Source organism: Nicotiana attenuata, chromosome 2 (genome assembly GCF_001879085.1).
Source record: "Nicotiana attenuata strain UT chromosome 2, NIATTr2, whole genome shotgun sequence".
In the NCBI taxonomy this organism is placed as follows: domain Eukaryota; kingdom Viridiplantae; phylum Streptophyta; class Magnoliopsida; order Solanales; family Solanaceae; genus Nicotiana; species Nicotiana attenuata.
This window is the reverse complement of record NC_031990.1, coordinates 69002393-69017661: the sequence shown is the minus strand read 5'-3', so window position 1 is coordinate 69017661 and position 15269 is coordinate 69002393. Positions and strand designations below refer to the sequence as shown.

Sequence of the window (15269 nt, the reverse complement as noted above, 5' to 3'; positions counted from 1 at the left end):
CTGATTCCGAAAGTTTAATTTTGAGCCCATGTTGATTGTTTGAGCCTTTGATACCTTTTTCTTCCTAACTCTGTCCAAAAGCCTGCATTTACGGTCCGAAGAACAGCCTTCTTTGATCAGTCTTCAAGAGTGCCAAGACGAGCCAAGTAAAGGTGACTCATCGTCAGGGGCAACATTCTGGGTACAAGAAGAAAAATGATAAAATGAGAGTAGTCTATCGATTTGAAAACCTCACGCGGCAACCCGTAAGGCGACGGGAGATGAGAGAAATCAAAAATGAAGAGAGCCTTATTGGTGAAAAACCTCACGAGCACCGTAAGCGAAAGTGAGTTGAGAGAGAAATTAAAAAATGAGGAGAGTCTTATTGGTGAAAACCTCACGGGACCCGTAAGGCGAAGGTTAGTTTTTGATATAGGCAAACGAGGACAAGTCTGTGGCTCGAAAGCTGCTCAAGACATTGCAAGTCGAGCAAGGTTTGGTTTGGGTGAAAATCAGGGTTATGAAAGTCTGGAACAGCAAATGTGGCAATTGAAAGGGTTTGATTGGTTGGACAGACCGGGCCTGGTTTAATCCAAAATGCATGGCTATGCTCCATTGTTACCAGTTGTTCCCACTCAGATCTAAGTCTTATTCTCTTCTTTCTTCATTACACAAATATCTGTTCTTGGGTTCTCTTTATCCTTTAACTCCTCGAGGTCGTTGCATTTCATTCTTTCGAGGTCTATTTTAAGATGTTTTCAGTGTTTCAGTTCTGTTCGAAACAAAAGGGAGGAATGTCAATGCTATATACCAGCTTCCTAGTTGTACAGCCGCAAACAGGGCCAGGATATATCAAAGATGTCAAAAGGCAAAGTAAGTCATAAAGGACCACCGAAAGTTTCATCGGTGGATTAATTAGATAATTGTGGGGGAGAAGCGAAGTTTCAAATAGAGGGATCATAACACAAAACAACAATATGGGATAGAACCCTTGGGTTATCAAAAGTCATGGGGGTGGAAGTCAGTCAGAAGTCAAAGCGATTCAAGGAAGCTAGGGAAACAAGGCAGAGTCAGCAAGGTATGCACCCACACAGAATGCCAGCAACTCAACCACCATTTTGTTATTAACAAGGTCTTTCTTTGATTGAAACAGGGGCAGAAGTTTGTTCGCTCGGAGAAACCCTCCGTAAAAGAGGGCAACACCCAAACAGGTTATGACGTAGAAATTCTCAGGACCCTCCTGGAAATGGGACTTAGTTTAAATCTCAAAACAATCATTGAGTTAGCATAATTTAGCATAAAGATACCTCAAGGAATATTAAGTTGGTTCAAAGTCGCTATGTTTGAAGTGGATCCAATTTAGGAAGTTCTCAGAGACCCTTAGAAAATGGGACTTAGTTTAAATTTCAAAAAATCATGGAGTAGCATAATTTAGCATAAATTGTACCCCAAGGAACATAAGTTGGTTTCAAAATTGGCATGTTTAAGATATGATTCAATTAGAAGTTTTCTAACCCTGCTGGATAATGGGGCGTGTTTTAAGGTCGGTTATAGATAGCAAAATATAGTGGAAGTCGTACTTTTAGTAGAGCATTTGTCAGGACCTCCTGAGATGATGGGGAGTAGTTTAAAGTTCTTTTATGATACAAGTGTGGTGGAGTTACTACCAGAAATTAAACTTACGGTTTCGTAAACTGTTTAGGAGCGTCAGACCTCCCTGCGAAACTAGGATTAGCTTTCAAATCCTTATAATAGTTAGGTTTAGAATAATATCACATTTACCACTCACATCTGGCCAACCTACCAAACTGGGGCAGGAAATGTTCTTTGTTTTCTTTATTTGTTTGCAAGTCAGGCGCCACTCTGGAGAACAGGAAATACATTTCAAAGCTCAGCAGTCAGGCGCCCACCTAGAGAACAAGGGAAATACGTTTCAAGTGAGAAATCAGGGCGCCCACCTGGAGACAAGGAAGTACAATGCAAATTTTATTCTTCAAGTTTTAATATTTGGTAATGTAACGCCCCAGTCATCAAACTGGAGCAGAAGATTTCTTTGTCTTATTTTGTTGAAGTCAGGCGTCCCACCTGGAGAACAAGGGAATACATTTCTAGTTCAGCAATCAGGCGCCCACCTGAGAGAACAGGGCATTGCATTTCAGATTCAGCAGTCAGACGCCCACTGGAGAACAAGGAATAATTTTAAGTTTCAGCAATCAGGGCCCACCTGGAAACAAGGGAAGTACAATTCAGTTTTTAGCTTTCAAGTTTTTGATATTGATAACATTGATGGAGCCAGCCCACCAAACTTGGGATAGAAATTTTTCGTGTTTGTCTCTTTTTTTGAATCGCGTGAGGCCACCTGGAGAACAAGGGAATACTTTTCAGTGCATGCAATCAGGAGCCCACGGAGAACAAGGAATACTTTTCAAGTTCAGTACTCAGCGCGCCACTGGAGACCAAGGGAATACTTTTCAAGTTTCAGCAATCAGGAGCCCACCTGGAGAACGAGGGAATACATTTTCAAGTGTCAGCAATCAGGAGCCCGCCTGTGAGAATAGAGACATGTATTTCAAATCTTCAGGCAGATTTCAAGCATCACTCGAAGGCAATGACCAAACATCTCCGATGCGCAATGCAAGGCAACAACGCAAGAATTTCCGGAAGGATACAAGTTCAAGACAACACAAGAGCAAGTTTGAAGACATAGTTAGGACCTTTTTGTAATTCATAGAGCATAGCTAGGTTTAGCTTCTTTTTATCTTTGACATGGTGTAATAAGGGAGGTCAGCAAGCAGATAAGTAGCGAGAATTCGCAGTGGAAATCACAGCTCCCGGTAGTTCCCAGCTACGCAGACACTCCTGAACGACACTAACCTGATTCCTTAGCAAAGGATATGTAGGCAACCTCCGAAGCATGTGCGGTCAACTCTCTTCAGAAAATGCTTCCACGGAATATTTCTCAACGGGCAAAAATCGCTCGTATTTTGCTCACTTATCTTTGCCGAAAGACTCTTCATGTTTCCGAGCAAAGAGGGCAGCTGTGCGAGCACGTGATTTTGCCCTATATATGAATTATTTCCCCAAATTTCAAAACAAAATAATTTTTCTTTCATTTTACACTGTTGGAATTTCTGTGTTATTTCTGTTAATGTTTGCATTTTATTTGTGCATTTAATTCATATGAAAAATATAAAAAAAATACGCATTTACATTTGCATTTAGGATCTAATTTCATATTTTAGGATTATTTTTAGTGGTTAAATTGTTTTTTAGGAACAAAAATTTAGAAAAAATAACAAAAATAGTCCATTTTTGCCATTTTTTATTTGTTAATATGTTGAATTTGTTCTTGAGTTTACTTTAAATAGGACTTAATCAATTTTTAGGAATTAATTAGCCTTTTCATTTTGGAAATAAATTACGTCATCTATTTTAATTTTGTATTTTTTAAAACTCAGAAAAAATTAAATACAAAATGAAAACACAAAAAAAGTTAGAAAGAAGGCAAACAAAAATGAAGGAAAAGAAGGTTGTCTTCATAATGACCCGAATTTGGGCCAAATTGTTAATCCCATAAAAATAACCACGCCTAAATCCACCCCATGCCCAGGCCCAACCCGTCCTCCACCCGTTCCAAATCTTTTTCCCCCCAACGACCCCGTACTTGAACCAATTAATTCTGGCGTCGATATTAATTCATCAGACGGTTCAGGAAGCTTAGACCCTTAATTATTTAACGGTCGGAACCCCCTACCCCCATCTCGTCTCTTTCAAAGCCGGCCTCCCCTCACAGAAACCCTAGCGGCCGCCCCTAATTCCCCACGCGGCGCAGATGGCGGCGCCGATGCAAATGACTCCCAAAATAACACCATGAACTCCCCTTCTCTCCCTTATCCGAATCCACTGTCCTTTTCCTTCGAATCTTAGCTTGAACCGTCGAATCTTCGTTTGAAGATTTTTCGGCCATGACGAAACTTCATCCATATTCGCCCAATTAACACCTTAGGTTCTTTTTCCTTTCCCCTATCCAAAATCCCGGTCAGTTTGTCTCGACTGCCTGGAACTGTTTCGAATTTCAATTTGAACATTTCCCGGCCAAAACCCTAGTTGCACAAACTACCCCAAATCGATCCACGAGGTACCCGTGCTTCCCTCATGAAGAATCTACGGGTTGATAGCATCCGCATTCCACCGGAGATGATCGAATTTGGACTGTGAGAGTTGGTCGGATCTTTTAGTGAGTTTCGTTCATTTTTAATGTTTAACTGTTGCTTATATGTTTGGTTTTATGTGTGATTGGATGCATGTTTTCATTTAGTTACATATTGATTTTCTGCTTTCTTTTCTTTTAATTCTTTAATTTTTTGCGTCCTTTCTTGCTCTTTAGCTGTTAACGCTAATTAGGTTAAAAATCCGTTTAATTCATGTGTGTTGGTTGTTAGTTTAGTTTAGTTCATACAATAATTCATAAATCCTTCAGTGTTTTGAATTTTAGTTTGTTAATTGTAAATCAGGGATTTTGTTGACGATTGTTTGCAAGCTTAATGATTTGTTTAGAATTCTTCAATAGTTTACTGATCTCATTAGTTTATTGGATTAGTTCAATGTTAAGGCTGTAGTTAATTTTCATTAGGTTAAATGAGGTTGGGTTTAGTTGAATCTAATTTGTTAAATCTCAGAATAGTATGAGGTTAGTTTAAGGAGTTCAATTGAGGAAAGAATTTACTAGAAAGTTTCTAGGTGGGGGGTCAAAGTGACAATATATAGGGAAAGTAGTAAGGTAACTTGAAGAAGAAGTCACAATTTTAGGGACCAAATGTAAAAACCTGAAATCTGAAGATTCACCCTATTGTGCTATAAAAAGGGCATTCACATGCCTCATTAACAAGTTTTGGAGCTCAAAATTTCCCCCAGAAAGCTCTCCCTAGTTTTTCAGATCTAGTTTTGAAATTCGCATTCAAAACCAAAAACAAACAGATAAATACAATAAAAAAAATCCAAAAACAAACTGTTTCATTGCCTTCCTTAGGTTATTTTCAAATTCAGCTTTAATTCAGTCTTCTGGTTCATTTCAAAACCAAAAATAGTTCGAATTCTCTGTTTCTGTGCAATGTTTTTGAAGTCTGAAAGTATTTGGAGTCATGTGAGCACTGTTGATAGTTAATTAGAGTCACTGCAGGGTTATTCCTTGGGCTATTGATTCCCTGGGTTATTTCTGGCTATCTGGTGCTGTTGTGGGCTGATTTATTGAGTTTGCTTGGTTTTTCAACTCATTTCTGAACTGCTGAATCTGTGTTGGACTGTTATTACTCGTTCATTGACTGTTGCTGTGGTTTTAAATTGGTTTCTGAGTTGCTGCTGAAGTTGTTACTGCTGCTAACCTCTCCTTTTTCTATTTCAATTCAAATTCCAGGTACACTCCTTAAATTGATGTAATTCTGAGTTGAAGCTGAAATGAAACCCATTCACTCGTTTGGATCATGTCTGTCAACACTTAGACATATGTTGATTGTTATGTGGTTGCTTAATCTAGCTTTACATTTGTTGAACTAGGATTCTTTAATTAGGTGTATCTCTACTGATTTGTACTGTTTAAACTCGTATTAGACTGTCATGGACTGATTTAACTTGTAGTTATTTAGCAATAACTTTAGTATAGCTAACACTCATCTTAGTTTAACATTTTTCTGTTAAAAGTTTAGAAATCAGATAGTTTAAGTGTGTGATGGACACGTCCATTTTAATTTTGTGCTAAACATGCATCTCGAGCATTTTTTTGTACTACACTAATCAACATCAGCAAACTTGTTATTGAGGTCAACTCCTTAGTCTCATCGAGTTCACTGCTTCAGCATAAGCATTAATAGTTTTAGGTTGGTAGTTAATATCAGCAATTTTGCTTTAAATCAAGTAGGCATCATCAGCTCACCAACTGGAAATCAACACTCTAGCGAGAATGAGCAACAGTAGGGAGTTTGAAGCTTAAATTGGTTTGCAACACGTTTAGGATCATGTTAATGTGTAATTTCAGTTTATTGTCCAGAAACCTTTGAGTTAATGTTAATTGTTAATTGATTTTAGTATGTAAATTCAGCAGGGTGTTGTTATCAATTGATTCACGTTTCAGTGTAGTGTAAAGATCTGGGCTTACTAGCCTAGTTCACGTGATTGAAGTTCGATTCCTTTAATGCACGGGCCCATGTCCAGTTACAACTCCCTTACGTGCCTGGGCCAGAGGTTTTGACGAACTAGCCTGACTCGTATGGGCTCGGGTACATTTTATCCTTGTTGGGCTTATCTTGGAGCCCAATGGCTGGACTGTGGTGCAGAATTATCATTTGGTCCAATAACAAATTAATTAGGACTATTCCTTTCATTGTTAGAGACAAAATAAAAATAGAAAATTATAGATTGCTTTAGGATTGCCTTTTAATAATAAAATGAGATGAGCCTCGCAAACAAAATAAATAAATCGCGGGGCCCTCGACAAATGGTTATATAAAAATACTTAGAATTCGGGACGGGCCGTTTAGTGAATTTCACGGCCTTCCCCAAAGATAATAACGCGTTAGTCTTTTTAGGCGCGTATTTTAATAATTTACCTTCCTAAACTCGGGTGCGCATTTATGTGACCCAGATCCAAATCTCAACGAAGTTGAAATGTGTCAACAACCATGGGTGCAATTGATGTGACGTGGTTCGAGACACGTTTTCACGACGTTGCAATTCTCATTAAAAATAATAATAAAAGCGGTTTAAAATTTAAAAGCACATAAGCTAAAACATGTTTTGAAATCAGATAAAATCCAAATACAACAGTTGAGCGACCGTGCTAGAACCACGGAACCTGGGAATGCCTAACACCTTCTCCCGGGTTAACAGAATTCCTTACTCGGATTTCTGGTTCGCGGACTGTTAGCAGAGTCATATTTTCCTCGGTTCGGGATTCAATCGGTGACTTGGGACACCATTAATCTCCCAAGTGGCGACTCTGAATATTAATAATAAATCCCGTTCCGATTGTCCTTTAAGTGGAAAAACTCCTTTATGCCCTTGCGGGCGTAGTAAAAAGGAGGTGTGACACTAACTTTCTGCAAAACAAGTCAAATCAACCTAGGGACCTCCGAATTCAATTTCGGGCATACGCCCAAGTCCACTCAAGTTTTCTTCAAATTTTTACATAAAAACTTTTCGGAAAAAGACATGGATCATGCACGCAAATAAAAAAATATCAAATAGAGCTAATAGAGGTCTCAGAACACGAAAATAAGGAATTGTACTCAAAATGACCTATCGGGTCATCACACAAGATATATCTGATTGACGCTCGCAGGCCTCGGAGTCACCTTCTACTATTGTCTTTTCTACTGTTTATCTTAACATCAAACAATATTGTATTTTTGAGATTTCTAGTGTATTTCTTAGAGCTTATGACTTAATTTTACCGGTTTTGAGGGATTTTGTGATTGTTATTCAGTATTGATGGTATCATGAGATTTATTAGGTTGATTTAATATTTTTAGTCGTTATTTGTGTTAAATTATCTGGTGTGCTATGCTTACCTAGTCTTAGAGACTAGGTGCCATCACGATTACCTCATGTGGGATTTTGGGGTCATGACAGTGCACCTGATTATCTATATTCTCTATTTCTTGGTTGTCTCTTTGCTTTTACATGTGTATGAATTGAACATGTTATAGAAAGTGAGTATTTCGTCAAAACTTTCTCACTATTTCATCTGAGTTAGACTTGATACTTACTAAATACATGTTAATTTTTGTACTTATATTATACTTTTACATATTTTTATGCAAATTCAGGTATTGATCTCAGCGGTGTCGAGGAGGGTGCCTAGGAGCTTGACTTGGAGAATTCTTAGTGAGTTACTATGTTGATTTGCAGCAGTCCTCTTCCTATCTATTCTACTATTTCTTATTTCAGATAGTGCTTTTCTATTTGAGACTCAATTATATTCTAATTAGTAGCTCATGGCGAATTGGTGTATTATTTCTGCACTTGATGCTCTGTTCATACTTGTTCCTATATTTATAAATATTTCGACCGTTAGACATCTCTTATACTGCTTGTTATAGTTACTTTTATGTGTCGGTTCCTAATAGGTTGGGTCAGACGCCATCACAATTCCGGTGAGATTTGGGTCGTGACATTATGCTCATGCATGAGTGAATAAATATCATGGCTCACTTCTATAGGAGGTTTGGGAGAAATAAAAGAATGAGTATCATTCTGTAGCCGTATGAATATATCCTTGGTCGCCTACTTATCGTACGTCAAGAATATTTTGAAGGCCTTATTAAGAACTATTAAAGGGAAAATGGTCAGCCAAGACAATGATCTTGGCTATAATTATTTTGACCATAACATAATAACAATAATATTCTCAGTGAAAGAAATATTCATCATATGGATAGTGTCACTAAATGTTTGATAGTACAAAATTAATTGAGAGCTTCGTACAATTTTATTACTATCTAGTAGAATAATATTGGCAACTAATGATGACATATTATTATAAATCTCAAAGAACTTATTAAGTTTCAAAGGCATTATGCCAACACGATTACTATATTGAAACCACAAATAATGGAAAAATATAATGGCTTGATATTGCTACAATCAAAACGGATAAGAAATATGTACGTGAAAGGTTACCTGCCTTTTTATGTTTGTACTACAATATTAGCATGGTGGAATTCTATGTCGTAGTAAACTTGAATTTTACTGATACAAATTATTTTAACAAGTTAGCATGACCGATTTGACCATTCGGATTATAGTAACATGCACAAAATGATTGAGAATTCACATTACATATATTGAATAAATATGAGATAATTGTCTTGTACTCATTGTTCTCATGATAAATTAATTATTATACCAACTAATGTTGAAACCATGATTTCTAATATCCAAAAAATTATTACTTTTTTAATAGGAGTATTAAGAATACAGTTGAAAATAATTACTAATAAATTTAATTTTAAATTCTTAATGTGACAATTATTTGAGACTTTTTTTTCCAGATAATGTGATTTTTAATGAGAGACAGAAAACCCCCTTTACAACATCCAAACTTTCAGTTCAGCCAAGCATTTCCCTTCTACTCCCATGGCTACTGCTATTTCTTTAGCATTTTCTTTAGACCCTCAATCTCACCACAACTACCATCACCATTTTCACCATAATACCAACTTCAGTTCACATAAAGCTTCAATCTTTACACAAAAAGATCCATTCCCTTTTCTCATCTCATCAAATTCACGCACTCCCAATCTAATTATCCCACTTTCAACTTCCCAATCTTCTTCTTCTTCTTCCTCAATAGAAACCCCACTTCAAACAGGTAAATTTCTCACTAACCAAGAGCTTGAAAAGCTTGAATTTTTGGAGAAATACAGGTATTTTCAAGAATTGGGATCTGGGGTATTGTGGGTGCGTGTGATGAGGGAAGAAGAAATGGATGTTACTGTTTGGTTGTTAGCTGAGTCTTTTGCTGAGTCAATGTTGATGCCTAAAGGATACGTGAAATTCTTGGCATACTTAGTGAAGCAGTACATGATTGAAAGAAGAGCAATGATGCCTCATACTGCAACACTTCTTGGATTCTATAAAGAAAATGGAGAAGATTCAGATTTGCAATTGGCTGGAACTGTGGAAGTGTGTTTTGATAAAAGGGGTGCTAATGCTAATCCTCCCACACCTACACCCCCCAAGAACTCTCCATACATTTGCAATATGACTGTAGAGAAGCTGCTTAGGAGGTAGGGTTTTTAACACTTTCTTAGTATTGTACTTTGTTTCTTGTCTTACTTCTCAACTGATATTAGGTAAAGTAGATCCCAGTCCTGCTCTAAGTTTTCTATTTCAATCATTGTAGCGATGGTGTGTGCAAGCTGGCCTGGACACCATGGTTATAAAAAAAAAAAATAGACGATCAGGATGCACAAGATATCATTTTTTTCAGTATATAATTCTTTCCTTATGTTTTTTCTGTTGTGAACTTTTAACGTATACTTGGTAACTTATTTCATAAAATTTTTGTGGTATAACTAAGTCTAAATAAATGGAAACATAGTACTTATATAGGAAAAGTTGATGAATATTATGTCATTCTTATTAGAAGCAGTAAATGGTTGCATCATGTTGGTCTATTATTGAGTTTTGGTATTTGTTATTATGATTTTCCAGAAGGGGCATAGGTTGGCATCTGTTGAAAGCAAGTGAGGAACTAATTTCTCAAATGAGTTCTTCTAGAGAGGTTTACTTGCACTGTCGAATGATTGATACTGCTCCACTGAACATGTATAGGAAAGCAGGGTATACCATTGTTGAGACAGACAACCTATTTATCCTGTTGACATTGCAGCGACGCAAGCACTTAATGTGCAAAGTTCTTCCAGATTCAGAAAGTTCTTTTGAAGTTGATCAACCTACTTCTTCAATTGACACGTGAACATTGAAACACAGACCAATTTTTAGGTACATTATTTTCCATTGTCAAACCCTTTTTGATCTCTTTACATGAAACTTTTGTTCTTTTGGCTATATCTGTGGACCTTCTGTTTTGTTTGTACATGTACATAATCAAACTTTTACCAGTGTTATCTTTCCTTTTTATCATCTGAACTCGAGCTGAAACTTAGATTTTAAACTTTAATATTGTAATTGTGATGAACCATTACTTCTTATTCTTCCATAATGTGAACTCTGTTTGAAAACCGGGTGATAGTTGTCTTCAGCTTTCTAAACCTGTATTTGTATATTGTCAGAGGTTAACTTTTCCCGGTATTACGTCAAACTTAAGAAATCTGTTTGTAGAAGCAAAACAGCCAAGTAAATGCTTAGTTTTCATTGTCTGAAGTGTGAGGATGAACCATGATATACGTAACTACATAATTTAACAGTAAACTTAAGTAATCTTCTGATGAAATTCAGTTCATGTGACCGCTTCGCATGCAAAAGGCACGGGGTTCCCCGCACCTCCTCCTAATATTAACGATATGACAGCTGTGCTCGTCTTGGACTTGGCCGTGCCCTTTGGGTCGGCCAGGCCATGCGACATCGACGTCAATGAGGAATGCCCTCCCCAACCCCACTTATGTGGGATTACACTGGGTTTGTTGTTGTTGTTTAGACCAGAATTATTTGGGAAAGAAATGCATGCATAATCAGATCTCTGCACTAATGTATTTGAGCAGAGGTGGGCTGGCCAGAAAAATAATAAGACATACACAAGAATACTGTCTTCCTAATCTTTAATACCTCCTTGTTTCACTCAGGGTCGCCCTTTCTATCTATTAAATTATTAAGAAAACTTGTGATCTTCTGGTTGAATCTGGATGTTCTTTTTATTACTTTGACAGCTTACAGTATCCTACCATACTCATTACTCTTTCCAATGTACATTTGAAACTTTTAGCTGATATTGTAGCTTTTGAATTGGAACAATCAATCTTGGTGCATATTGCGATTAGATTTTGCTTCATCCATGTCAATGTCAGAAGGTTTCAGATCATTCTGAATGTATGCATAGGCATACTTAGCCCTTTCATATTCGTGTGGAGGATCAGCTGCAGTTCTTTGACGCAGTCTACCATTGAGGGCCTTTCACTACTGTCGGCTCGCACACAACGAGAGGCTAGATTAGCAAACATGGTTACGGATTCCATAGTGTATGAGCTCCTGTTAATCTCAGGGTCAATCACCTTGCGCAGCTTCTTCTTATCATTCAATATATGCCTGACCTGTGATATCCTCATAGCAGTTAATGTCCTATACTGAAAAAATTTGGAACCAATTTTCATTTTTGCTGCTATGATAATAATGTTGGTCCTTACCTGTAGTACTAAATTCTGATCATTTGGTCCAAGGGTGAGGTCAACGGCCCTGCGTCCGGTCAAAAGCTCCAGCATAACAACACCAAATGCGTAAACATCACTTTGTAAAGTGAGTTTTCCCGTCTGTCCGAAAATAATATTAGCAAGGTTTTTCTGAAAGAAAGGTTAATGAGGAATAAAAAAAATTTCCTCATGATAAACCCAATGTTTACATTTCAAGAGCAAGGATGAAGCATGAAGTTTCTTTACATGCAATCGCATGTTTAGAACAGAATCGAAGTAAAACTAGTCGTAGTTCCTTCTAGCAGGTAGAGTGTGATACTATTACTTGTTTTCTAATATTGATTAGAAAGAAGAAGAAAAAGAGACTGACCCATGCGGCCATGCATATCTGCATGCTATTTATGGTAGAAAGTAGAGGAAGGCAGCTAATTATTATCCGAATTGACATTTGTTATCAGCATCTTTTGAAAACGTTCATCGCTTTTAAGTGACTAAGGGGGAAGAGAGTGGGTTAAGTAGCTCCAACTCTGTAAAGCTAGTCAAATAATTTGATTAATTCAATTCATTATCTCCTCTTACTGTTTGTTTAGTTTCTTGATTTTGGGGGTGAACATTGTCTAAGAATGTCTCCACTATCCTAAGGTTTTGTTTAGTGGAGGGAAAACATGCTTAATAGTTGATACGTCAATACCAGCTTGTTGAATGTTGAGTAACTTAGATAAAAGCATTTGCCTTCACTTCAAATAAGATCATAGCATTCAAGTTGGATTTGCTCAAGTTCGATGAAGCTTAATCTGCGTTGCATTTCTGTTGGCATTGCAAGGGAACATACTCTTTTAAAGTAATCCTGTTGGATTGAGTTCTGATAAACGTGAAATTAGCTAATTTACAAACTTATAAGGTAGGATGGTTTCAGTTGGTTGAAGATCTATTCTGAACCTGAGACTGCTTTTTCTCTTTATGTAGCAGAGTGTCAAACTGTTGAGCATTATAGTTATTAAAAAAAAAAAAACATAACCATACAATAAATTTCATCCCTGAATAATGGACGGAATGTTCAGACAATATTTACATGCCATATTTAATTCTGAGAGAAAGGAATCTAGAAGAACAAAGAGCACTACAATTGTTTAGAGGGAAGACGAATTATCTATGTGATTTCTTCTGTAGTTTTTCCCGTACTTAGCTTATTCTCCTACTCCTTTTTTATTAGTGTTTTTTATGTGCTTATCAGAAATATCATTAGTCAGCAGCCACTACCTATGAATTCTGTTTCCGATTTTTAACTCTTTGTTCGTTTTGTAGTTTGCTTCTCGCTTTTTGTATAGTAATATATTGGCTATTTCTTCTGGTGTTTCTTACTTTCTAGAACTATCTCAATTTATGGCTTCTTCTTGTCTTGTTTCCAATTTCTCGTTTACTTTGCTTACCTCCTTATGTTTGTTGTAACAAAGAAAATGAATTCTAAATAACAATATAACATCCAGTTCTATTGAAACTTCAAACCTAGATTTGATATGCAAGCGACTCACCAGTGTGTATTCAGGGTCAAAATAGCCAAAAGTACCAAGTACCCTAGATGTCATGCATGTTTCCTGGCCTTCCGGCATCAACTTTGCAAGACCAAAATCAGATATCTGCGCAAGCAGATGAGAATTGATTATTCGTAAGTTCTATGAAGAGATCCCCTCCCACCAGAAATCAGAATTAAATTGACATAGATGAAGTACTCGCGTACCTTTGCTTCATAATTAGTGTTCAAAAGAATGTTGGTGGATTTGAAGTCCCTATGTATTATAGGAATCCCAACAGCTGAACTTGAATGAAGATATGCAAGTCCTCTTGCTGCCCCAATAGCTACCTTTAGCCTTAAGGGCCAATCCATCTTCACTTCTCCAATTCCTGCAGTTTGGTTGAAACATAGTTAAGCATCAAAGGTCAGTCTTTGGATTAAGGGAAACTTCACGCTTAGAAACCAACCATTTAAATGATCTTGAAGATTTCCCTTGTGCATATACTCATAAACTAGAAATCTGTGCTTCCCATCTGCACAATAGCCTATTAGTTGTACAAGATGGGGATGATCCAGTCTGCTCAAAATATCGACTTCCACACGAAACTCACGCTCTCCTTCTGCCTCTTTGAATGAAGGTAGATCCATTTTCTTGATTGCTACAATCTTCCAATTGGCAAAAGAATCAAATTTTATATTAGTTAGTCTGATTTATCAAGCTTCTAGTGTTGTTACACAAAACGAGACATAGGAAACAGCAGAAAGTAAACCGCCAATGTGAAATTTTTTCTCCCTTAACTTGTTTGTCTTACCTCACCAGACCGCAGTGTGCCCTTATAAACTCGACCGAATCCTCCTTTCCCAAGTAGATTGTCATCACTGAAATAATTTGTTGCCGCCTCCATTTCTTTGAGTGTGAAAACTGATGATCCATGGTGTCTTTTTGCAGGTGGATTCTGGTCTTCAATTTTCCAACACTCCACAGATTTATATATCCCTGAAAATAAGCATATCTCATATTTTACAACATGCAGAAGCTGTTTACAATATTGCACAGGCTATTATAATAGCATGAGAAACATTTTCTGGAATATGAAGAAGGAGGATTCAAGGCTGAAACATACAAGGATTTAGCTGATCCTCAGACCTGCTTCTTCGTCGCTTGTTCCACGCCGCCACCAAACCAAAAGGCATGATAACTGTTCTTTCAATAGATTCAGATGCTATCTTATCGATCAGAATGATGTATTACATTTGATAAAGCAGTCAGCTTGAATGGAAAAGAATACAAATTTCTGAGAAATTCATGATAAAAAGCGAAACATACTTGGATACTACAGAATAATTAGGCAATGAAAAAGAAAACTAGCTGAAGAGGAGAAAGAAGAAGAATGAGAAAATAGATATAAAGTATAGGAAGTAGGAAATAGAGATGTATGAGAATCCTGCTGGAGTATGTATAAAGCAAATGAGAGGTTAGCTTATGACAAATACTTGACACTCTAAACACTGTTATCACCCAACAACCTAAGCTTCTCTCACTTGAAGGGTAAGAAAAAGCAAGAGATGGGAAAAAAAGGTGGTATTAGTTGCTTACCTTCAAATGAGAAGTGGGTTGAGGGGTATTCTTGAAAAGGAAAGAGAAGCTGCAATTTAACATAACATTCTCTTTTTTCTTTATCATTTTTCTATGCATTGCAAATGGTTCTTGTTGGTTGGTTGGTCATTTTCTTAGATTTCTATAATCTTTCCCCTCCAAACTCTTGTTTCACTATTTCATTGATGTAAACACTTTGGTTTTGACTGTTGGTGAATCCATACTTTTTGCTGTTGGTAGTTTTTTCATTCTTATTTTTACTGCTGGTAAAAATTGCTGCTTGACCATGGTTTACTACTCACTATAATGACCTGGTGCT

General features: G+C 37.0%; 2 protein-coding genes across 2 annotated transcripts; one reads left to right on the top strand and one right to left on the bottom strand.

Moving 5' to 3' along the window:
• Positions 9053-15066, top strand: LOC109212090. The gene is made up of 3 exons (XM_019375701.1): positions 9053-9761; positions 10189-10479; positions 14303-15066. The coding sequence occupies exons 1-2, from the start codon at positions 9109-9111 to the stop codon at positions 10451-10453; spliced, it is 918 nt and encodes a 305-aa protein (XP_019231246.1). The 5' UTR covers positions 9053-9108; the 3' UTR covers positions 10454-10479; positions 14303-15066.
• LOC109212078 (serine/threonine-protein kinase PBS1) lies at positions 11160-14562 on the bottom strand. Its single transcript, XM_019375693.1, has 7 exons — positions 14478-14562; positions 14166-14350; positions 13821-14019; positions 13579-13742; positions 13373-13477; positions 11838-11960; positions 11160-11744 (listed from the first exon to the last, which is right to left on the bottom strand). The coding sequence occupies exons 1-7, from the start codon at positions 14545-14547 to the stop codon at positions 11508-11510; spliced, it is 1083 nt and encodes a 360-aa protein (XP_019231238.1). The 5' UTR covers positions 14548-14562; the 3' UTR covers positions 11160-11507.

Coding starts and splice junctions, on each gene's coding strand:
- LOC109212090 (XM_019375701.1), top strand. CDS start 9,109: ATGGCTACTGCTATTTCTTTAGCATTTTCTTTAGACCCTCAATCTCAC. Junction 9,762..10,188: donor GTAGAGAAGCTGCTTAGGAG/GTAGGGTTTTTA, acceptor ATGATTTTCCAG/AAGGGGCATAGGTTGGCATC.
- LOC109212078 (XM_019375693.1), bottom strand. CDS start 14,547: ATGCCTTTTGGTTTGGTGGCGGCGTGGAACAAGCGACGAAGAAGCAGG. Junction 14,351..14,477: donor TGAGGATCAGCTAAATCCTT/GTATGTTTCAGC, acceptor GCTTATTTTCAG/GGATATATAAATCTGTGGAG. Junction 11,745..11,837: donor ATCAGAATTTAGTACTACAG/GTAAGGACCAAC, acceptor AGGATATCACAG/GTCAGGCATATATTGAATGA.